The sequence below is a fragment of the Limanda limanda genome, chromosome 2, assembly GCF_963576545.1.
Source record: "Limanda limanda chromosome 2, fLimLim1.1, whole genome shotgun sequence".
Classification (NCBI taxonomy): Eukaryota; Metazoa; Chordata; class Actinopteri; order Pleuronectiformes; family Pleuronectidae; genus Limanda; species Limanda limanda.
The window spans coordinates 25,480,194-25,504,296 of record NC_083637.1 but is presented as its reverse complement, the minus strand read 5'-3'; the positions used below and the strand labels follow the sequence as shown (position 1 = coordinate 25,504,296).

Sequence of the window (24,103 nt, the reverse complement as noted above, 5' to 3'; positions counted from 1 at the left end):
TAAAAGAGCTGCTGTTTCACTTTGTGTCATGTGCAAATAAACAGCAATTATTAGCAGTCATTACATTATTAATCAAGTAACCTGAGCTCCTTGTAGAAACCCTCTGAACAGCCTACAGACAAACAACAATAAAAGATACTGAGGACTTCTTGGGGATGAACCTGACTTTCGTCTGACTTCATCACGACTTGCTGCCCTGTCGCATTGAGAAGGGAATGATAATCGTATCATTCTAGCGCCAGGCAGCTGCAGCTTTGGCACAGACAGCAGAAGCTCAGTGCGTGATGGGAGAGACCTGCGTTCCTCTAAGATACAGTAATTCCTTGTAGATCAAAACATATGCTGGATAATCGCCTTCAGCTGTTATGTAGAATAGAGGGTGATACCCATTTCATACTAGGTAGATAACATACTTGAATAAATGTATGACATTAATAATACATCTATCAATTAGTTATACAACTCAAAAAGGGGGAAATTTACAATAAGTATTGCTGACAAGGGATGGAATTGTTTTAGGGACCTCTGGACTGAGAGATGAGACTGGTGAACTTGCTGGTACTGTTCAAAGACTAAAACCATGGAAAATGAATATTCATAACATGACAGATGCCTATGACACCAATGCGATGTCTCTCTATTCATATTATAATAATATTTATATTACCTTGCGTTGTATTGCATGTTTACTTATGTATTACTTTTACTGATGTCCATTTTTTGACTGTCCCCTGTTTGGACATTTCCCTTTGTTGGACCAAAAGGATTTGGATTGTCCTTCGTCTTTCCTTCTGTTAAACGTGAACTATACATTTGAAGACATGGTGCTGTCATTACTGAAAGAGCCTGGCATGTGAATGACACGCTTCGCTTCCTGAGCAGGAACATAACAATAACAAGGCATGCAGGCCGGATTGTTGCAGGACCACTTGCTCCACTGATCAGGACGGAGTAAATGACGTGAGTGCATCACAAGGGCAGTGAATGCAGCATTTCTACTACCTGCCTCCTTCTGTAGCGTTACATGCTAAATGTGACGATCACTGTGGTTGCACGTCTATTCAAACAGCCGAGGTTAACTCATGACACAGATCTGAACTGATCATTTGGTCCTTGACTCCTTTTGCAGGTGCGTGGGTATAGATTTGCGTTAGCCTCGATGGAAGCTATCATTCAGCTGCTGTGATCCTCCGAGCCTGTGTAGTTAACACATGAGGTAAATACCGAGGGTCGGAGCCTCCTCATCTGTAGCTAGAGTCTCTAGCAAGACGCTGTTATACCAAGAGATACCTAAATAGCAGCTGCGACTCTGGTTCCCAGCTGGTTAGCGTAGCTAGCTTCATGCTAACTCCTAAATCCTGTTTAGCTGAGGGGTGCTAACGCTAGCTAGCGAGCTAAGCTCCCCCGTCCAGCCGAGCGGCGGCTAGCCCCCGTTAGACTCACTGCCTCTGGACGAGCTCCTCGGCGGTCGGCGGCCCCTGCTGCTGCTGGAAGGACTTCAGGGACTCGAAGGCCTTCATCAGCTTCTCCATGGTGGCCATTTTAGCAATCAACAACTAAAAGCAGACTGGCTAATATTTACTACGGGAGCTAACGGGCACAGAGGGGACGGGCTAGCCGCACGGAGCGAGCCCAGCGGGGCGTGGAGCGGCCGGAGCGCTAGCGCTGCTCGGGACAGCTGCCGCCGGCTCTCCGCTTCCTCTCCGGGCGGGAAGTCTCCTATTCCTCCGCGCTGTTCTTCCAGAATGAGCGAAACGTGTGTCGGAGACGAGCCATCTTCGATACAGCGTCGCGTTCTCCCGACAAACCTCACCGGGAAGTGGAGTGTGTGACAGCCTGCATAGAAGGGGGCGGGGCTCAGCCTCAACGGCCAATCAGGATGCGTGTTTACCCTGAGTGACTTGGGGGAGCACCAATGGTTGTCTGTGACACTTTTTCACCCCGTTGTTATTGTTGCTGTCACGGGACCCTGAAATCCAGACTGGTACAAAAAGAGATTTGTGAAGCAGTTATATTGTAGCAGGGAGATCAGTGGTGAGTGGGAGGAGGCGACAAGGGAATTAGATCAAAGAGGATGGAGATCTCACTTTATCTGACACATCCACATATTCATTTACACTGGAGTTTATTATTACCACCATTCAGACTCAGTGGGAGTGGCAGAGGATGAATGAAAACAGTCAATTTAAAGAAATCTAAAACTTCAACAGGTCATCAAATCTTATTTAATGTGTATAGTAAGTAGTAGTTGGAGCTTAAATGAAATCCTACCTGCAGCAGCTATCTTCTACTGCAGGGGTCCCCAATACCCCAATAATCGCAAAGGATATTGATATGAAATACAATCAACTACATGCACATCTCACAATATTTGTTGTATATGTTGTAAATTGACATTAATGCAACTGATGCTGTCACATATTTGTCATTTGATTTTACAGTCAAAAACAATTTATTACATTTTTAGTAAGAAATGATGGCTAAAATGTTTTAGTGTTGTTTTTAACCCGTATGTGTTGTACTGTGAGCCTGTCTCTGTGTCTCGCGACACCCCAGGTGGTCCTGACACTTTTCGGGAGCCACTGTTCTGATGCAATCAGTGCAGTTGCATATTGTGGCTTGGACACGACACAGGTCATAGCAGCACGAAACCTTTTTTTAACGTGTCTCGTCCAATTTATTCGCAGCAAACCACAAAATTAAATATGACACAAGTAAGTCAAGACAAAAGGTTTTTTTTATACAAATGGCAGTGTATTATTTCATAATTACAAATGTCAGATATGGTACAACAACCAGTGATACAACTTGTACAAGAATTAACAATGACTGCAGTGGTTGAACGACATGACTGTACAGATACAAAAAAAGAAGAAAAGAAAAAATCAAGAAGTCCCAGGCCCAGTCTGAACACCCATAATGCATTTTCCCATTGCTTCCTTCCTTCCTTGAAAAAAAGAAAAAAAAGAAAATAAATCACTTCACTGACACATCTGGAGAATTTCCAGAATTGTATCGGTGGTTATCCCTAAACTAGACTCAGGTGACATCAAGGAACTGAGGATCTCTCACTTCTAACCGGTGCTAGCGAGCATCATCCCAGTTTGTAGGGAGACGCACTCGCCATCAGCGCCTCGGAGGAAGGCAGGAGAGCAGGAATGCTTGTTGTGTATTCAAACTGGGCTAATTCAGCTGGTCGCCATGCCATTTATAAGGTTGTTCTCAGATACCAGTGAGATATGTTGGCACTAGAAGGTCATAATTTACATATATAAGGAACCTGAAGTATTACAAACCAATACATGCTTGAGTAATAAAACATATGTATTTTTTTTAAAACAGGCATTAAAATGCACTTAGTGCGGACATTCAAAACTGTTGAACTGTTGAAATTCCTTTATGTGAAGGAATTTCTCTTAGAGCGGACGGAAGGATAAAGAGGTTGAAAAAAGATGAGATGTCAGAAATTAACTCTAATAATTGGCACATAGAATAAAGGCTGTCAGTCTTTCTTTAGTAAATTCTTCAGCAAACGAAACAAGTTCGATTTACTAAAATGTCGCTTTTGGTATCATTGGCAAAAAAAGGTTAAAGACACTTCCTATATAATCATTGTCAAAACACACCATAGTGCAATGAAACGGAAAAGAACTCAACTTTACTGCTGTATGGGTGGTATGACAGTAAAGTTACTCCAAACAATGACAGAGGCATGGCAGGCAAACACATTGGTTTCCCTGTGAGTGTGTGTGTGTGTTAGAGCTTAGTTACATGTTAGAAATACATCATTTACAAGGTTTTTGAGGCTAAAGAGCTAAAAGGCTAAAATCTACACTGGCAAGAGAAATCAGCTTTAAAATGTGCCTGAGAGCAACAACAACAACAAAAATAAAGACACTTAAGAAACTCAAGTAACAAAGCCAGCAACAGCTAGATGCACGCATTTGATTCCTGATTTTGATAATGGAGTGTGCAACAAGGGGAGGGGGGGAAAAAATTACAAAATCGGCAAACCGCAGACTCTCCAAACAGACGGGGGACTCTATGCGTACCATTTCAACTGCAGGTCATCTCCAATGTTAGAAATGTGTTCAACTGACATTCAAGCCCCCAAATGATTTTTGAAATGTTGTGCTGACAAAAAAAAGGCAGGCATCGCTTTTTTTTGTGGAGATAAAAAGTAGAATCAGATTATGAATGAATCCTTAATGTAACTCAATTCTTACAGCACAAGGCTAATTTACTTCAATGCATTAGACTGACCAAAAGCTGCATTAGCATACAGTGTAATATACACACACAAAGCTAACATGTCCAGATTGGATATTCACAGCATTAAAACAGGTGATGGGGAGTATACAGCATCTTTCTCATGAAGCAAAATGGCATCATAAATGCAAGTGAGAGCAAAAAAATGAATCCTGTGTATAACATGGTCGGGCAATGTACAGAACATGTATTTGTTCATGATTGGTTAAACTGAAAGGAAACCAAACTAAATGCATAAATATTGTAGCAGTGAAAGTGGTCAAGTGTTTCTCCTGGTCGACTCTCGTACAAGCAACTTTCTGATGTCGTTCCTCTGAGAGAACAACACCCAGGACTTCAAAGCAATAATCAAAGATGGCCACGGGTACGACGAACTGATTTTTATCATAATCACAAACACAGCTGAAGCCACTGGATGATCCTAGCGTTCTACCAGCAGGACAAGAGGCCACAAGGGATCGTGCTATCTACGATCAACAGGCAGAGGCCAAAGCAGGCTGCGTCTCGACTGGGTGCAGAGGCTAATAGCTGCTGACAGCTGGATCATTGGAAGTCAGTTTGATGCATCAGCAAATCATCATTGTCCTCATCCTCAGCTCTCCCCCACATGTTCCAAGTCACACAAAAATGTGGGAAGCAAATTACTAAGAAGTTTCAAGTGAAAGCATTTCCGCTCTGCACGGAGCAATGACACAGAAAAGCTAGGTAGTACGACAAAAGCACGAAGAGTCGGGGGGGGGATACAGGTCACCGAAACATGTTGTGCCTGAGTGAGCAATGTAACAGACGTTTACTCAGCAGCTGCGCTCCCAAAGGAAACCCTGCGCATCTGAGCAGTTTGCATCTCTGGAAAGGTTTTTGGAGAGGTCCAGGAATGATAATCAGGCCGTGTGTCACGCACACTGACCATAATATGTCCTTTGTGTTTGTAGGGATACTTAAAGTTGCGCTCGCTGACGAAAAATGTTTCAGAAAGAAATCCACCGTCTCTGCGAGAATGGAGCCGGTCCAGGCCACTAGCTGATGCTCAACTACGCAGGCCGTCCATTCCACCACAAACTGCCTAACTGGACTGAGGGAAGGATCTTAGACTCCTAAAGAAAAATGTGGAGAGCTGGGAAATATGTGGGAAGGTTTAAGCAGCATGGCCCTAACACAGCAACGTAAGACTGGATTCATTTAGATCGACGCCCAATCAGATCTACCTGAGCCTCGATGTGTTGAAAGGCTAAAGGTTAGTTCGGGAGGGGGGGGTGGATCTGATGTGCTAACAACACGTCACGTTGGTCAAATCAATGACAAACATACAGCACATATAAAAACAAAAAAGGCCTTATGCTACATTGAGAAAAAAACAAACAACTGTTACTGTGCTTCTTAAAAAACTCCCCAATACACATTATCCATACTCATTCCAAAAGGAAAGGAAAAAGAAAAAAAAAAAAATGTAATGTATGCATTCAAGTGGTACTTTTATGGCTTTTTGTACAATACAACCTTTAGTGAAAATATACATCTAGACATAAATTCAAGTACAAATGTACAAAATCTTTAAACTCATACTTTTTTCTTTAATTATAATACACTTTTAATACAGCTCATAAATACAGGTCAACATTCACTGAGTTCCTAAGATTTGCGCTCGGTTGGAGTTTGTGGTGAAGTTCAGCGGCGAGGGAGGGGCGGGGCTAACCGGCGGGTTGAAGGGAGTGGTTTAAAGTCGCGAGGGCTCTCCGGTCTCGTCGTCACTGTAACTGCTCTTAAAACAGACCTGGGGAGAACCAAAAGGTCAGAATATATCACTTCTATCAGCAACTCTCACCATTTCGCCGTCTCGCATGTGAAAGAAATGATGCCATGATCTCTAGAAACGGCTTCCGTGACTTGACCATGTTACGAAATCCTGAAGCAGGTGTCCAGCACTCAGACACAGAAACTCTGAGCATGTTAGACGAAAACATAAGGCATGAAATGGAAACAAAGATTCTTCTGTTATTGCACTTTCCTTTATAATAGAAATATCAAATAAAACTACATAAAATGGTGAATCTTTGATCGATGTTTGAGGGAGGTGGAGTGCCTTCAAATACGTCAGTGACGCGCTCGTAGACCATTTACACATGGTGGCCATTTTCCTCTGACACTCAGGGGGGGAAGCTCAAATCCTGATGTTACAGAATCACATTGTACTGCTGTGATCCGTGTTTATGAGTCATATGAATAGAATGTCTGACAAACATTTTTTACAGTCTGGAGGGACATATTGACAGCCTAGAAGCTATGATTAGATAGTATTTAGCTACTTCTTAGCTATGAGGTTGGTTTTAACTTGAAATATCAAAGCTCATCTTGGACAGATGTATTTAAGACTCTAAGTAAAATGGACTGGTAATCAAGCTGGCAACTTTACACCAACTGTCATGTTATGGCACTACAGTTTGGAACAATCTGCTAGAAGAGATTAGACCGGCAGAATCAGTTACCGTTTTATCGCCCTTCTTAAGACACATCTTTGTAAAAAAAGCTTTATCACATGATGTCCATGACTTGTATCCTCATTATTATTTATTTATTTACTACATTTGTGAATTTCATATGGGTTTTGGAAAGCACTTTTACTTGTATTCAAAAATGCCAACCCAAAAAAGCAACATTTATTATAATTGGCAGAGCTTAATGTCAAGTCTTCCCACAACCGTAAACCGGTACAATCAACAAAATATGACCTATGTCTGATCCCTAAAACAAAGTACAAAATACAGGAAGGGACGTGCAAAGGGAAAAGCAAAGGACTGAAAATTTCCCATTGAGAAAAAAATAGGGAGGCCTTAGTCCAACTAACACAAATGGACTCTGGGGTTGAGGAGTAATCTTTTCACATGTGGAGTTTGGACAAGGCCTCGGAAAAAAGGGGAGGTAAGAAGTAAGAGAGGAAGTACCTTAGCCCCCACCCCCTCGAACAGTTGCCGGAGCACTAGCACTTGCCTCTCTTCTGAACAGGCGGTAGAAGAAGCCTCTCTTTGGTGGAGGGTTGGGCCGGTTTATGTCTAGGTCTGAGCACAGGGTCCCATCCGTCTCGTAGATATTGATTTCTTTAAAGCACTCCATCTCGATCATCTGCAAAAGATGAGAGGTCTTGTTATGCAACCTGATACTTTTCACTCTCAGATTTCTTCTGCAATTCTACAAGAGACATGTTAGTTAGCATTGGGTGGGTTTGTTTATCTGCAACCTTCTTTGCAGAAAACCCTCAGTATATCCATCGGATTTACACATGGAGGATGTAAAGCAACACCTCCGCACTCCACCGACTTTAATCAATCACAATTAACTATTAATGAGCATCAACTGCATTGACATATGTATCACTATGACACCACCGGTGTTGTCCTGCGTTATGTCTGCTGTGAGACTGAACAATGACATCATCGGAGAGTCCTGGGTGTGCAGTACCTCATTCTGCCACGGGATGGAGACACTGCCTGTGACAAACTTGAAGTAGAAGTCGTCATCTGTGGGGTCAAGGTTCACGCCTTTGACAGTGGAAAACTGCTCAATGTCCAGGACGTCTTTACAGTACACGGCCCGAGGCTGAAAGAGAGAATGAGACGTGATGGAATTAGAAAGAGGGAGATAGACAGATTCATAAAAAGGGTTAAATGCGCAAGTATTTTGAAGGAAAGGGGGAAAAAAGGAAATTTGACCAACATGTAAATCTTAAAACAACTGAGGACTCTGTGTTTCAAATGAAGTCAGTTTGGTCCTACTGACCTGAATAACCCCAAATAGAATTGCAGATAACACTATCTACTTTCAGCTATTGATTTAACCTCTCGGGTCATTCACTCTCCCTCATCGAGTCTATTTATGACACTGAAACTGTGATGACTCTTTCTATGAACAGCTTTGTTATGCTAGTCACAAGTGAGTGCAGCAGGAAAGCTAGCGGTTATTTTTGTTGAACTACATCCATTTGTGATGTCTGCAATAATTGGTTTTATCAGCCACTTTGGGATTTCATACAACAACACTGAAATCATACGACCGCACCACATCAGCCCCTCTGGCTTCCCTGATCACTGGTCTTATACTGGAAGTGTTTGTTTACTTGTAACAATGGTATTTCCTGTATGCTGATTCGCAGCTCAACGAGGTTTCAGGCTACAAGCTGTGAATTGAGCCTGTATGTACAGTGCAGTGCATGCTGGGAGCTTGTGTGTGTGTGAGAGCAGTTCTTACATCTGGGCTGAAGGGAGGGTCCAGAATGCCGGCCTCCAGCCGTTTGAAGTTGATGTTTCTGAAGATTGGGTTCTGCTTGACCTCTATGGCCCCGTGACCCAGACACCCGAGGCGCTCCTTGGGGTCCTTGACCAGGAGCTGATGCACAGGAGGAGGAAGAGTGAATACATTTAATTCTCTAAAGATGCACATGTGCCCAAATGTCTCTGGCAGATATATTATAGCTAAACGTGATTCTAATTTCTCATTTAGAATACCATAAAACTATTAAAGCCCTTTTCTCCAACGACAAATCACACAGTTTTATGACCAATTTCTCCAGTACATCATATACTAAACACACATGGACGTAGTTTGCAGGTAATCTTCTGGATTGAATGTGTCTGATCCTACATAATCTAATGAAGACCAATACAAACCGATAAATAATGCAACACTATGATGGATGGAGTTCGAGTTCGTCTGTCTAACAGCTTCTCGATAATATTACCAGAACACCACCTACAGGACAGCAGGCTTATAAAGTGGATCAGTGGATACTCTCACTGGCCCTTTCGCCATCTAAGAGCTGAGGGCTTTCACTGATACATATCCTCTCACTTGCTTCAGCACATCTCTTATTTTCCAATTTGTTTGCTGTTGACCTTGTGCAATCCCTGCTTAATTTACACCAGGGTTCAAAGCAGACTCTCACTCTTACTTTCCAAACCTGACGACTTAGATCACTTTATTCTGGGCTGTGGTAAGAGCCACCGCTCTCTGGCCTTCTTTATTATCTTACTCCCATTCTCGTAGAAACCTCTCTTCTCCCCGCTCCCTCCACCACTGCTCTTCTACCCGGGGGAACCTCTGAATCTGCTTGAACCTTCGGGTCAGAATGTTCCACCGCGTCACACAAATAAACGCCCCATCCCCTCTTGCTCTGAAGTAAAGCAACTCAGTTGCTCCTTCTTGGATCACAGAGTTAGAGACATTGTATAGGACAGAGAAGGTGAAAGAGAGATGGAGTTTGTTTTGATTTAATTTGTACTAATCAATATTCTACCTTAACTTTGAAATGCTATGCGTGTGTGAAATGTTCTCGTGGTTTTGTATAATGGCAGCCCAGCAGTGTGATCCATCAGCTCTGCAGAGTATTTTAACCTCTTTCCGACCCACTGTTTGAGTTTTTCAGTTTCTGATTTTAGCATTTCAACTTTGAAAAGATCATATTTATAATATTTTTCAGTGTGGAGGAATTAGGAATCCCAAAAAGCATTGCGAACCTACAAGCTGGCCCTCACTAACACTACACTACATAAAAACTTTTAATGATCTTTCCTTCCATTTTCCTCTTTTCCCATTCTTCACCTAATCCCACATTCATCCAGCACTTCCATCCTCTCACGCTCACCTGTCTACAGATGTCCTTCGCCTCCTCTGAGAACTTATCGGAGTACTCCTCCGGGTCCTCGCGCACTCGCCTGTCCACCTCCTCCCGCTTGACGCGCTCCTTGCGCTTGCGGAAGGGCGACTGGCCCTGGATCATCTCAAAGATCAGGCAGCCCAGCCCCCACCAGTCCGGGCTGAAGTTGTAGCTCTCGTTCTGGATCACCTCAGGAGCTGAGGGAGAGATGAGGAGGAGGAAATGAAAGATCTAAGGCCGATTTAAGACTGAGACACAAAAATGGAGTAAAAAGTTGTAGTGCTCATGTGATGTCAGAATAATTGGAAAAAGAAGTTCTGAACTCGGAAAAATTCACAAATCAACTTTTTAGTACTGGGGTTGCAGAATTGCTGACATCATCACTTATAAACCAATTAACATAATTTTGCACTAAACTCTAAATAACAGCTCTTCAATTGAACTTGTTGAATGTTACACTTTTGTCACTTGCAAACTGCATGTCAATCTCTCACTCTTTTAGCCATGGCAGACATTTTTACTATTAATGTGCATTGTGCCGTTTAAAGCTCCAAACACATAAATACAACACAGTGTCAATGTTTGTATTGAGGTAAAAAGGATAAAATGAGGTAGAAGAAGGTATCAGAGCGATATTTGAGCAAAACCTGATTCAATAAAGTGGCCATGTGTGCTAATGCTTGCTTTCAACTTTTATAACGTTTTACATTTTTTTCTTACCCATGTATCCAACAGTCCCAACTCTCCCTCGTATCGTCTCTGCTTCAGGGATCTGAACAGCAAGGCCCAGGTCTGAAATCCGAATGTGTCCTAAACAAGAACCACAGATTCACTACCCATCGGTGGTGGTGTTGTGCATATTTCAATAATCACTTACACTTGTTTAAGTGATTTACAAAGAAATATATTTAGATTTCTGGGACTTCCACTTTTCTGAGAAACCCCGAATAAGTAGCAAAGCAGAAGTGCCCTGACAACTATCATGTTATGCTAAAATGTATATATACATCCATACATATATACATACATACAAACATACATACATATAAGTGGTTAAGACAGAGAATGAAAAGAGTAAACGTTTCAGAGCAACACAGAGGAGATTCATATAGATAAGACCATGTCCCAGAGAAGAGATAATACAATACGAGTATGAGTCAGAGGAGAGAGCGTGATGTGAGAAACTTGAGGATAGGACTATTCGGCCCGAGTACGATGGGGAGACACTCTGCTGTGGTGCGAGCACATTACAAAGTGGGCTCCTTACAAACTGTTCACTTGTTTTGAACATTGTGAGCTAAGTGTTATGAGTTTCATAAAATAAACAGTGGAAAACAAATAATATTCCCAAGCCAAGAAGTTTGCCCACATATTGGCTCACTCTGGTCTTAACTAAACAAGAGGGGGAAAAAAAGAATTGGAACGTACCACGATCATCCAGAAGGATATTTTCAGGTTTCAAATCCCTGCCAGAAAAAAGGGCACATTAGTGAGTGATACATTTGACATAATGCATGTTCAAAAAGAGAGAACCACGATATAACAACAAAAACCTGGATAAATATTTGTACTGTTCATTAGCTTGTCTTTTTGTTGACGTTCGTTGTCTTAGTGCCTGTTTGCTTTCTGTTATTTTACAGTCTCTCATTAGATTAGATTATTAAATATATTAGATAACAACATTAATCTTAATTTGCTTTAGTTGTGACCAAATGTGTAATGTGTGGTACTGAGCCACTGTTCTGCTTTCAATAGTTTAATAATAATAATTTAATATACATTTAATTGTCATTTGTTTTATCTGGATCCTTTTTAATTATCTCAGGTAATGTTTGATAAAAGATAGATACCAGACGTTTGCCATTTTTTGTATTATTATAATATCTATGAAAACTGGGTCACTTCACGAATGCCAACCTTAACCATAGTACTAACAGTGAAGTTTCTTATAACACACGTGGACATCAAAGAACACTGTGTGTGTTTATGGGAATATGTGGGGCGTGTGTATGAGGGAGCATGTGTGTTCTAGGAACATCAGGGTTTATGTTGACATTACTTTGAGGTTCCATCGAGTGTGACACACCTCAGTGAAATCAGAAAAACATTAATCCAGTCACACGTCATCATACAAGACTTTACATTATTCTTCTTCTTTAAAATATTTATCTTATTTAAACCATGGGTCAGAGTAGTTATTGCATGTTTTTTAAAACTTGTTTGTTAAACCAAATTAGGTCTCTTGATTAAAGGGATATCCCTGCTGCTCATCCAGTAGTGATTTCATGACTTCAATATCTCAGATCTCAAATCTTCCATGATGCATTAGGATTAAATCTTTTCATTTCACCCACACTGTCTTTGCTTAAAACGTTTCAATCTCCACACCCATTTTAATACAAATTTCAAGCCCCAAACTTATCTTAGATAACTCTAATCCCATCAATGTGTCTTCATCAGATATTTTCTCTCAGCCACGAAAATATTATACATGCGCTTACTTTTCACAAGCTAAGTCTTAATAATCGGGACAAGGAGGTTTGCGTGCCGAACTTGTCGGTATTTAACAACTGCAGGAAAGGACCAAGACTAATGTTGCTATGTTATAATCCCTACATGTTGTTCAACTCACAGTGAGGCAGGGTAGCGGCGAGCAGAAAGTGGCGTGGTTACACTATTTCAAGTCAACGCAGACCATGCTTAGTGCAGTATTTGTGGTGCCATGTTGTGTTGTAAGTGTTTGCATACCTGCCGACCGCCTAAGATATTGAACCGTCCCAGGACAACGAGAGTGACAAATCATTGTCAACTTCATTGTCATCTTGAGGTAATTAGAAAAGAATCTGCCCGTGTATACTTTCTCAAAAATCTTTGGATAATTCATTTTAAGATTAATTGGGCCTTTTAAATCATTATTATATTATTGTATTTATAATAGCCTTAGCCAAACTTCAACCAGTGTCTGAAAGCCATTTCCTACACTAGAACAGTATGCAAGCTTCTGAGTAAGTCTGAAAACTTAGTATGAAACAAAAACCATGTAAAATGCAGACTATTTATTGTTAAATATTACACCAGATTGCACTATGCAAGCACTCTAGTAGTCTCAACTACACAGGGAGTTAAGTATGGAAAAAAAGATAGGGTTTGGTACCATTCACAAGTTAACAGTTCCACTGTGAGTAAGTAACCTGAACTTCGTGTGAACAAGTTGAAGAGAGCTCCTTTAAATGCCAGGACATTGAGCCAGTTTTAGGCAACTTCATGAAGTGATTCTTGGCCTGTAAACCTCACAATGTCCCCAGAGAAAAAGAACCTTAAAATACCCCAAGCATTTTTCCTAAAGCCTCCATATTGACGTGAGAGAGTACAGTTGGCCCACAGGATCTTCAAATGTTCAAAACAAAGATATGACCATGGAATCATAAGATTATATATGTTTTTGACTTGACAACACATCTTCACCTGGAACAAAGTGTTTCTAACCCCTGTGTGACCTTTACCTGTAGACTATCCTCTCCCGGTGCAGGTCCTCAAGGCCACAGCAGATCTCAGCAGCGTAGAAGATGGCCCTCTGCTCGTCAAAGCCAGAGTTGCCCATGTTGTAGATGTGAAACTTTAAGTCACCGCCATTCATTATGGTCAGCACCAGGCACAGCGCATCCTTGGTCTCATAGGCATATGCTAGACTAACCTGGACAGGGAGGCAAGTTTGGGAGAAGCGATAACAAGGGAGGTGAGGGTCGAGTCAGGGAAGAAGTCGGTGTAGAAGAGAGAGAGCGGGGAGGAGGAGGAGGAAGAGGGGAGAGCAGTGGTAAGAGACACAGTGGCTAGAGGAGCACGGTTATTTCAATTGGTTTGGTTAATGCCCAAATTATTGGTCCATTACCCCACATCACAATCTCAAGAATGTATACAAAGAAAGACTGAGAGCGATACATCACAGATATGGAAAACCAGAAGCTTCCTCTCAAATCATTACTCCATCGCTCATGTCCTGTCCCTCTAATCCAACCATCTATCTCTCTTTTCTCCCTTCATTCCCACCAGCGTCCACTTCCCTCCCCTCCTCCCCCCTGTGGGTCAATGACATGCAGGGTATTGTGAGTGTGCATGTGCCGCTATGTACAGGCAGGATGTTGCTGCCACTGGGAGGAATCCCATCTGCTAAAGAGTATGTTGTAAGATTTGGACCACATACACATACACACACACACACACATTAACACACGATAAAATAAAATCTATAATTTCAAAAAGCCTCACCATAATGAAAAAAGCTGTTTAACTGTACAATCAAAATGTCGTCTACTGCCTCGCATCTGTGCTAATGCAATAGGAGAGCATCCATTAGCTCACTGGAAATGACTTTACTCTCAAAGGAGGTGAATCATAACATCACAACATGTGTGCCCCCCCCCCCAGAGTTTTCTCAAGTAATGAACATGACAGTTATGGACATTTCTCGTCTTCAATTGTTCACAGATAAAATTGGATTTTCTTGTTTTATATGTGATCAGTTATCTAATAATCTTTTATGGAAAAATCATGTAATGATATATCAGACTGTTTTTTTCAATATAAGAAGCGTTTAAATTTAAATAGATTTGACCAAACTGGCAACTGTTTTACAATAAAATACAGGGGACCCTGCTCTGTGTCTCACACACATACACGCACCCACATGCAAAATATGTGGATGGGTTATATCTTAAACCAAACAGTATGTATTGACTAATCGTATGCACTGATGAAAAAAAATAGGTAAAGAAGAATAGCGAGAGAGAGGAATGAGGGGTTTGAGAGAGCACTTGACTCTTCTCCTTGCTACTGCTGTTTGGTCAGTGTTGCTAGGCAACAGAGCTGCTCTCGTAGGTAGAGAGGCACATGAAGAGTCATCAGTTCTGCCTGCAGCACAGAGAACGAACACACACACACATACATTCAAACACACACACTGGAGTGGGCTTGTTACAGAACCTCAGACTAGCAGATCTTGTCACCTGGGATTGGCAAATGGTTCTGTGTGTGTGTGTGTGTGTGTGTGTGTGTGTGTGTGTGTGTGTGTGTGTTTGTGTGTGTGTGTTTGTGTGTGTGCGTGTGCGTGTGCATGCCCATACATGTCTCTGCCATGACTCACTCAAAACGAGGACATGCAGCACAGCTCATGCGGCATTTGAAACAGACTAATCCAACACGTAGTAGAACCCAAACACAACCGTTAGCTTCACATAGAGAACACACAGAGAGGCTGGAGGGGGGGGGGCTCTGTTACAGTCTAGGTTACTGTACTAGAGATCAATAGCACAGTTCTGTAGTTACAGCATGTTCTACAGTATGTACAAATATTCAAAGTCCACACACTCACACCCACAGACCAAAAATGATCCCTCGACTTTCTCCTCGACGTGTTCCAAAAATGTTAAATGAGCAATTGCTGCAATTTTCTTGTCTTTGGAACAATAATTCTTCTGGGGGGAACTAGGACGTTGAGCCAAAGCTAAGTTTTCTTTTCCTGCCTGAGCACCTGAGACGTTTCTTGTGCGTACAGTTGGACAAAATGGAAAGAGAAGCACACAGCACTACTTTTCCAAATGTGTCTGAGTCCTGGTGTTAACGTGTCCCTTTAAAGGAGGATTTAACTTCAAGCATTTGCATTTTTATACACAACAAGTGAAAAGAAGAGGACAAAGGAATATAGATACATCAGGAACATGTATACCGTCAAACAAAGTAAGAGGTAATAGTAGTTCATGATTCATGACATTAAAATTGTTAATTATTTTCTCTTCTTCTCTGATTCCATAAAACTTCCTTGATTGTTGTGTTTTGTCTCAGGAGACGCAACACTGACAAATGGCAGCTCTTGCTTCTCATTTGTAGTAGAATTTTTCGATAGATTACCAATTAACAATGCTTTACATGTTATAGTTGACAAATTAAACCTTCAGGGTCATGAACTGTTCCTATAATATGTTCCCACAGTATAATCTCACAGGTTAAGGGACTATTAGCTGTACACTCCAGCCCTTCAGTGGAGAGCTTTGGTGCAGCATGGAAGAAATTAAAAGCTAGGTGACTCCCTCAAAAGCGTTCAAGCTTGGCATTACAGCAGTGGCAAAAAACCACTGCTTACTCATGATTATGGCTCAATTTATAGAAATCTTCCATAGGAAAATCAGCCAAGAGCAATGCCACCATTAAGAGCTTGAGGCATGGGGGTACAGTGGCAGGGTAATGATTTTCTTTCTTTGGGTTGGTGCACATCATGTGTACACACTGTACTTACTTCTTCTACATTTAGCTGCTCTGCTTGGAAAAGCTTTGAACTGTTTTACCTTCATCTGCATTCTGTGGTAAACTATGCTAATGACATTTGTCCGAGTTATTTAATGTGGTTGGATGACCAGGGAAACCAGTTTAAACAGTGTTTCCCTAATGAGGGAAGTAGCAATTCTATTATGAAATTCCTTGGTAATTGTTCATGGAAACAGCTCCTTATATTCCATGCCCAGGTTACTTCTGTGACATGGAGTTTTCATCCGATTGCAGACCTGTTTTTTTCTGGCCTCAAATAAACTACAATCAATTAGTAACGGGTATCTGATATTCGTAATTTAAAGTATCTTTACAATGGGCTTTTTTCAGTTTTAAGGTGACTGTACCAATAAGTTGTTTTTTGAGGAATCCATCGATTAATGAATTCCGGATCTAATAAAAAGTTAAAATCAGACAAATAGAACGTGTGTGACCAAATGAATGGTGTGTGTGTGTGTGTGTGTGTGTGTTTGTATCATCAACAAGTAAAGCTGTTTTCAGACATGAACTCCAGAGAGTATCCACACAATTGGGTTTGCAATTTGTCCGGAGTTTGCCTTTCACACATGATTAACCCAACAGGAGATCCTCGAGCATTGAGGTGAGGGGTGATGCAGCAGGCAAGGCAGGAGATAATGTATGAATTCTGCCACAGAGATCACATATTTTTGTTAACAGCTCATGGACACCAGTGTCGGCCCTCATCACCAAAAACTCTCTTCAAATCTCATTTGGATGTCTTCGACATGTATGGGGTCGCTTTTCATTTAGATATTTGTATACATTTTTTCATCTGTCAGGTGTTAGAAATATCATCAACTCATGGTAAATTCTCCAGAGGATCTCCTGCTGTGTTCTCACATGGGATCATACCGACATTCTCCAGAGTGTTTACTAGGGGACTGGCAAGAGTGTCCAGAGCCTCTCACTCAGACATTTGTGTTCTCACATACAGCCCTACTGGATAATTTGAGGAGATTATCCAGAGTTTGGTGCATGTCTGAAAGCAGCTTATGTTTCACTTTTTAACACCATCGGGAAAAAAGTAAGGTCGTAAACAGGTTTCAATCAATTTAAGAACAAATCGACATATGATTCAGGATTTACAGAAAACTCCAAACAAAATCAAACATGGCGTGTGTGCAAATCGGCAGGTTTGCTACGGAAATATAACGTAACATTTGGCCTTTATGTTGGTCGGAAGAACTAGTCAGATATTGCGAAAAAAGCCTTGCTGCACCTGCAACTGGTAATTAACGTAATTATGTCCTTCCTTGTGTGGTTTTGTCACGTCTCTCCCCGCTGCAACACGTGGAACTTTAAGCCACCGTCGTTCACAGGCTTCCCACCTGCCGTGGACGTCATTAAACAAACAGTTGAGAGGTTGCAGCAACTGTCTTTGAAAGCAGATCAACAGCCTTTGCAAACACGCCATTCGTTTTCATTTGCAGGATCCTGGAGTTATAACAAACAACACTCTCACAGACAGCGACAGGGTGCACGCACAAACACTCGCACAAAGACACAGAAAACAGGTACATTTCTGATGAAAAGGTTGAATAAGAAAAAGGTAGTACTTACTACAAAACTACTGTTAACTTTTTCTAAAATGCGTTTTTCGTTTAGTGCCATTGCTTCACCTTTTCTTTTCTTCACACGTTTCTTTTCCAGCTTTTTACAGGCGTACATCTTACCGGTGGCACGTACTTGGCAGGCACAAACCTGGAAAACAAGCAACAGGGAATCATTATCACGCATGCAAAACACCCTCTAAAAGTGTAACTAATGGAAGTTAATATGTCACACCACCGATTACTGCAGCGGAGACATAAACAGCGCTGCATTTTAAAGTGTTAAAGGTTACTTGTAGAAATTTATATATATATATATATATATAAATAATCATTAACATCGACATCTCTTTTTCAGACTTAGTGTAAAAGGAACATAATTTTGGTTCAGCATCTGTCAGAAAAACTCTGACAAGCACAACACCAGGGTAAACTGTAACAGCAACAGCATTGCAACATGTATTCCTGATCGTTGAGACACTCACCTCACCAAATCCACCTTTTCCTAGTACTCTGTAATGTCTGAAGGTATTTTTGGTTACTGGTTGCCTGTAGATAAAGAAAGATAGAGAGAGACAGAATAGGGGGACATGAAGAAATCTGATAAGTGACTTCATTCTTTCAGACCTTGTGCTGTTGCAGACGGAGTAATGCTCTAATATATTATTTATCTGCCCTGATGACTGTTTTTTCCACCCAGCCATTATGCAAACCATCATCAATTATTTACAAGTCACACAGAAACACTGATTGGCGTCACCACCTTTGTGAGTTGGGCATAAGTATATACTGTATAGATATAATGCCTATTGTTTTTTGAAAGTATGTTATCAATTTATTATGCATACAGTAAGTCTAGCATATAAACTTTTAAATATATTTAATTTTAATTAATTAAAATCAGTGAGTTTGCTAGCTTGATTCGTAAGTTTAAGAAAACATTGTAAAAAAGAATTTCCAATAAAAGCCAAATGTTTAAGCCATCAAATGTTTTCTTTGGTCTCTTTCTGCTTTGGAGGCTGAGAAAATACAAATAGTATTAAACATTGGCAATTCTGTCTGCTATTTAGAAAACCCTCAGCTTTGAGGTCGGTGTTTTCTAACACACTTGGGTTTTAGAATGCAATTCTGCTCTGTACCCCAGGTCTGATTGGGTTAAATTAAGTGTTGCCCTCAGTAAACACAAACATGGAATACAAGTACTAACTTGAACAAGATCATACGTGTCATTTTGTCATAGTTTGTATGTTTGCACCAACTACCCACCTCTCCAACCATTTCCACTGCAGGAAGCGAGAGAAGTACATGGACTCATGGAATAAGGAAAATGGAACTCCACTCAGATAATCGCGAACTATTCTGCAGGAAGGGAGAGAGAAAGGGGAGTGGTGATTATTTAAAGAACACTTTAATGAGGACGTTGCAATGTACATGTCAACAAGCAAAGAGAAGAGGAAAATAAAACAAGCTCATGTTAGATTTCATGCCCAATCTTCCACACAGAGTTCACTTGCATTTCTTGGAAAATGCCTTTTAACCTTTGCAATGATTATAAAACACGTCATCTTCATCTGACTGCTTCCTGAATCACATGTACGCATATTTGTGTAAATAGCTGTACATTGTGTGTGTGTGTTTAGGCATTGCTGGTGGTGTTATGGTTCGAAGCCGCTCTCAGTGGAAAGACAGAAAAAACTCGTTGTGGATACGCCACGGTGAAAAATGAAAAATGCCTTTGAACAGAAACATTCCGATCAACTCCAACAGGAAACAGGGGACTTTGGGGAAACCGTTTTATACTGAGCAGGCGGTTCTTGGGAACGCCTTAGTGGAAACGTAAATGTGGGTGTGAGTGTGTCTGGATTTGTCTGATTATGTCATGAACACTGACGATAGCAACCGAAAAGCCTTGATTTTGTGAAATTCCTTCCAGACACACGATGACACGAAACACCACTTAACTTCTTTGAGGAGAGGAAAGGTCATGAAAGGTCACAGCTTCAACGTCTCTTGGCCAGAAGTCAACCATCACTCCATTGAGAGTTGTTAGAACATGACTCTTGACTTGACCCCTATGGCCTCTCGTATTAGTGCCCATCTTAACTACACCGACTTGACCACAGATGTTGTTTGACTACAACACTTTAACACAGTCATACCAAACCTCTACCTCTACAGTTCTATGGATTGTCAGAAGAAAAAATTCAGGTCAGAAAGACAGTTGTGGTGTCTATGGCGACTTAAATCTCTACTGTCCTTGCTCTCCATGTTGTTGATGTTGACACAGTAAAATATTCAAGCTGCGAGAGAGGCCAGACATCTACAGTTACACAGTTACACACCAACATGGACATAGAAACAAATCCTTGCAAATAAGCAAAGATGGATTCAGACATGCCTGATTTACATATTATTCGTAAATGTTTTATGGGAAATAAATGCATTGGGCAAATTTGTTACACTTGTTCTTGACTTTGTTCTGTGTTTTGGTAAGAAACACAAAGGCTAAATTGGTAAAATATGACAAGTTTTGTTTTTAATAAAGTATCATCTCCGTCCACACAAGCATTTTGGCTCTGCATCAGTAATAATCCCCATCTTGGCTAACAAAATGTATATCACATGGACATGTGCCTGTCTGATTAAACACATTTGGTTGCTTAGTTGCAAAAAATACTGGGAAGGAGAAAAAAACATGATGAAATACAACAGTGCAACGCCAGTTTTCAAATTTAAAGACCCATATTTGACACCTCTGGGATTTAATTTGAGGTGTTAGTACCCCTAAGATGATATATCGGTGGTTGATAGTATATTTCCATGTCCTTTCTTCTCCCCATTGAGCCCCTCCTCTGATTGGCTTACTGCACTTTGAGTGACACACGACCAGGCCTATCACCAGTCTCATTCTGGCGCATTGAACGATCTCTCTGGTAAACACACCTGAAAGTCCTGTTGGTATGTTTGAAGCTATAGAAGACAAGCCACATATTTACAGTTGGTTACAACAGGATGTTGCTGAACGGTAAGTTACACCGTCCTCATGTTTATTCAAGTTTAGCAAGACAGTCGGCCATTGTAGAAGTATCGTCCCAAGTTTCACAATGGAGTTTCAGTACGGAGTAAACAGTTTGTTATGGTTAGCCTGTGGTAGCTAACAAGCTGCTAGCTAAGCAGGGTGGTGGGTGGTGGTGGGGAGCGGTGGATTCGGCGGCTGGACTGGTACGGGCTGGGTGGGGCTGAGAGACGACTGCGATCCCGAATGACATCATATGGGGGAGGAAGTACGAAACAAAAGATATTTCTTAGAATGGACTGAGTGGAAAAGTCCACGGAGTGACTGTTTTCACACTTTGAGGGTCCCTACTGACCCCCTTCAAGTCATTGCGGAGAGTAAAAGTCCCAAAAAATTAGTTTACACAATATGGGCCCTTTAAACAGAGCAAGGCATTTAAAAATTGTGGATGTAGCCGGAATGTGAACAGAAAATGTGTTTTTAACAAGAAAACTGATCAGGACATGTTTATGCTTTTACTAAACGTGTCTTAGTGGAGGAAATGCAATTGGTTGAACATCTGTTCTGTTATGTGCAATATTCAAAGAAAATCTTCACATTTGAGTGATTAACTGCCCAGTGGAGTGACATGTTTACTCACCAATAACAAGAACTTACTATATAAGAAGAACATATTGAGTTGGACAAAAAAAACAAGTCCCTAATTCAAGCTTTCAGTGCTGAGTTGTAGTAAATCCAAAGTATGAGATATATCTGCGTATTATTACCAGTAGCAGCATGACTGAAATAACTGCATTCCACCTCTCACAGAATTCAGGATTAAATGAGTCCTGCTTTATGTGGCAGTAAAGATGGCGCCTGTGGTCAGAGGAAAGTACTTGTATCATTTAATTACCCAGAAACAGGCATGTCAGAGAAGTTTACCTGTTTTGTACATCTGCATTTGTTCTCTAAAGAAATACATATCTGTATTAGCTGCTGCAGGAGATACATTTATATAAAGTTTTTTGTTTTAAAAATTGTAATTGGTGCTCTATTGTGGACAACAAGACTGTGGTATGATGGTTCTTTAATTAACATGAGAGTATTTTCACAATAGAAGCAAGTGATTAAGCTAAATACATTGGATATCTAACAGACGTAATGAGGCAAAATACTTTATTATGATCCAAAACATGGTGGTTACATACCAAACACAAAAACTGTGCCGTGCAGCTTTCTCTACTGCTGACCAGTGCAATCACAAGCGGTTCTACCAGCCTACGACACATGACTAAAAAACAAAATTACAAACTTCGGTTCCCTCCTCTACCACCCAAACGCTGAAGAGATGCTCATATTTGGCCTGGAGATTTTCCTTGACCATATTACTTCATCACTAAGGAGAATGGGGAAAGCTGCCTGTGGTTACCAGCAGCGCTGGGGTGGCTGTTCTTGGCAAAAGGGCTCGAGAGTTGAGTTTCCACAATGGGAGCACCCTCTGCAGTGTTAAAGAAAACTGAATTATGTCATCATGGGAGCGAGTTGCTGGGCACACTAGCCAAGCATCTATCATCATCTATCCTGAAGAGATCTTGAGTTTTCTCATATGTCTAAAGGTTTTAAATACTTTATCCTCTGCTGCTCCTCAGCTCTGAGACTTAGTCTACACTAAAATCTTGTATCAACGCTCATTTAAAGACATAATTTTTCATGAAAATCTTGAGCACAGCCTACGTTTTTCTATGTATTAAGTTCTTTGTCATCACTCTCATTATTAAAACTATTGATTTTTCTTTTTAAGCCCAGAATCTCATCCACATTCTCTTAGGTCAATAAACTTTGCAGAGTCTTATGAGGCAAAACTGGTCCTGGACACTTAAAGAAAGGGGCGCCAGAAAGGCAGGAGCCTAGCAGTGCCTGGCTTGGAGTCGGGTCTCAGACAGACACCACTGGGAGTAGAAATAAACAAGGCCACAATATGGCTTTTGTTACACAAAGGGAGTGTGGAGAGGAAGAGAGGAGGGTGGAAAATCAGCAGTGGGACCTTTGTTAAAATATCACGATAACACATGGACTGGACGGCCATACTCTACTCTTATTATGACATAACCATATGTTCCACTGCAGCAGAAGAAAATCCATGAGTGAGCTAACACATCTCCTCTAGTGGATATTTGACTCTGCCAGAAATCCCGTTTCCACGTGTAGCACCATGCTTTCCTACATGCTTTCCCTCAGAGTAAGCCCTGGTCCCGAATTACGTATCGGAATTTAGGAAAAGAACAAGAAATTGAAGAAAATCCAAATACCACAGTGGAATACAAATAATGATGATACTGGAAGGAGTGATGACAGAAGTTGAACATGAATCTCATTCAAAAACATCTGAGCTGCGGCGAGGCTTCAGTAACAAACATGTGCCTGTGTTGTTCTATGTTTGTTCACTCTGCTGTTTTCCCCTGCTCTCCTTAACACTCTCTTTCCATTTCTCCTCCCTTTTCCCAATTTCCACATTTTTGCTCTCCTTTCTTCTCCTTTCATTTCCCTCTGCGAGTTTTCCAACTCAGCCCGTCATGCTGAGTTTTCTGGCGTCATATCCCTAATCGTAAAGGTGAATAAACTACAGATAAACTGACCAAACCCCCCCCAAAAGAATCTACCAGGCCAGACCAAATTAAACATGCTTCGGAAACAAATTGATCACAGCTTCAAAAAGTTTTGGCAACAGCAACGCTGCCTGCACAGCCGCCACAAACGGCTCAGCAAGTTTTCTGGAGCATGTGGGTTATTGATTTTATAAATCCAACAGCTCGGGAACAGCTCTTCGCGTGTGTTTTGCCAAAACACGAGTACAGGCTGAGAACATAAGTGAGTGTTTTCCCATCGGTTCCCACTTCTCCTGAGTTTCATCTCGAAGATTCCAGTATTCCCAGGGGAAGCTCAAGTGACTCACAGGCCAGTCGCAGCATTTTCAGTCCAAATCCATCGGCCTGTGTGGCTAAAAGTTGAGACTTCGCAGAAATACAGCTTCTGCCAAGACTAAGGAAACATGTTTGTTTTTTTTACCCTATTGATCTGATGAGGGCTGGATTGTACTGTGATGTACATCCTCTGTTTTGATGTAATCTATATTTCTTGTCTTATTACATACAACTGTTGTTTAACTTCCCAAAAAAGTTAATGTAACTAATAAGATGCAGTAAGGTCAAATGTTGTATAGTAGTTTGCTGTGAACAAGATGTTCTCAAACTGTGCGTGAGGCATCAGCCACAATACACATCGAAACCTGAACTCCCTCTCAAA

At 41.2% G+C, this 24,103-nt stretch overlaps 2 protein-coding genes across 2 annotated transcripts in view; both read right to left on the bottom strand.

Moving 5' to 3' along the window:
- Positions 1-1,819, bottom strand: part of htt (huntingtin) — a 33,945-nt gene extending 32,126 nt beyond the window's left edge. The window contains exon 1 of the mRNA XM_061083555.1: positions 1,444-1,819. Coding sequence (XP_060939538.1) covers positions 1,444-1,541 — 98 coding nt within the window. The 5' untranslated portion in view covers positions 1,542-1,819. The remainder of the gene's footprint in view (positions 1-1,443) is intronic.
- Positions 1,820-2,753: 934 nt separating this feature from the next.
- Positions 2,754-24,103, bottom strand: part of grk4 (G protein-coupled receptor kinase 4) — a 44,070-nt gene continuing 22,720 nt past the window's right edge. The window contains exons 6-16 of the mRNA XM_061092107.1: positions 19,069-19,161; positions 18,288-18,351; positions 17,813-17,953; positions 13,417-13,607; positions 11,342-11,379; positions 10,634-10,723; positions 9,902-10,110; positions 8,509-8,646; positions 7,723-7,860; positions 7,255-7,386; positions 2,754-6,040 (exon numbers count right to left, since the gene is read on the bottom strand). Of these exons, the coding sequence (XP_060948090.1) occupies positions 5,984-6,040; positions 7,255-7,386; positions 7,723-7,860; positions 8,509-8,646; positions 9,902-10,110; positions 10,634-10,723; positions 11,342-11,379; positions 13,417-13,607; positions 17,813-17,953; positions 18,288-18,351; positions 19,069-19,161 (1,291 nt within the window). The 3' untranslated portion in view covers positions 2,754-5,983. The remainder of the gene's footprint in view (positions 6,041-7,254; positions 7,387-7,722; positions 7,861-8,508; positions 8,647-9,901; positions 10,111-10,633; positions 10,724-11,341; positions 11,380-13,416; positions 13,608-17,812; positions 17,954-18,287; positions 18,352-19,068; positions 19,162-24,103) is intronic.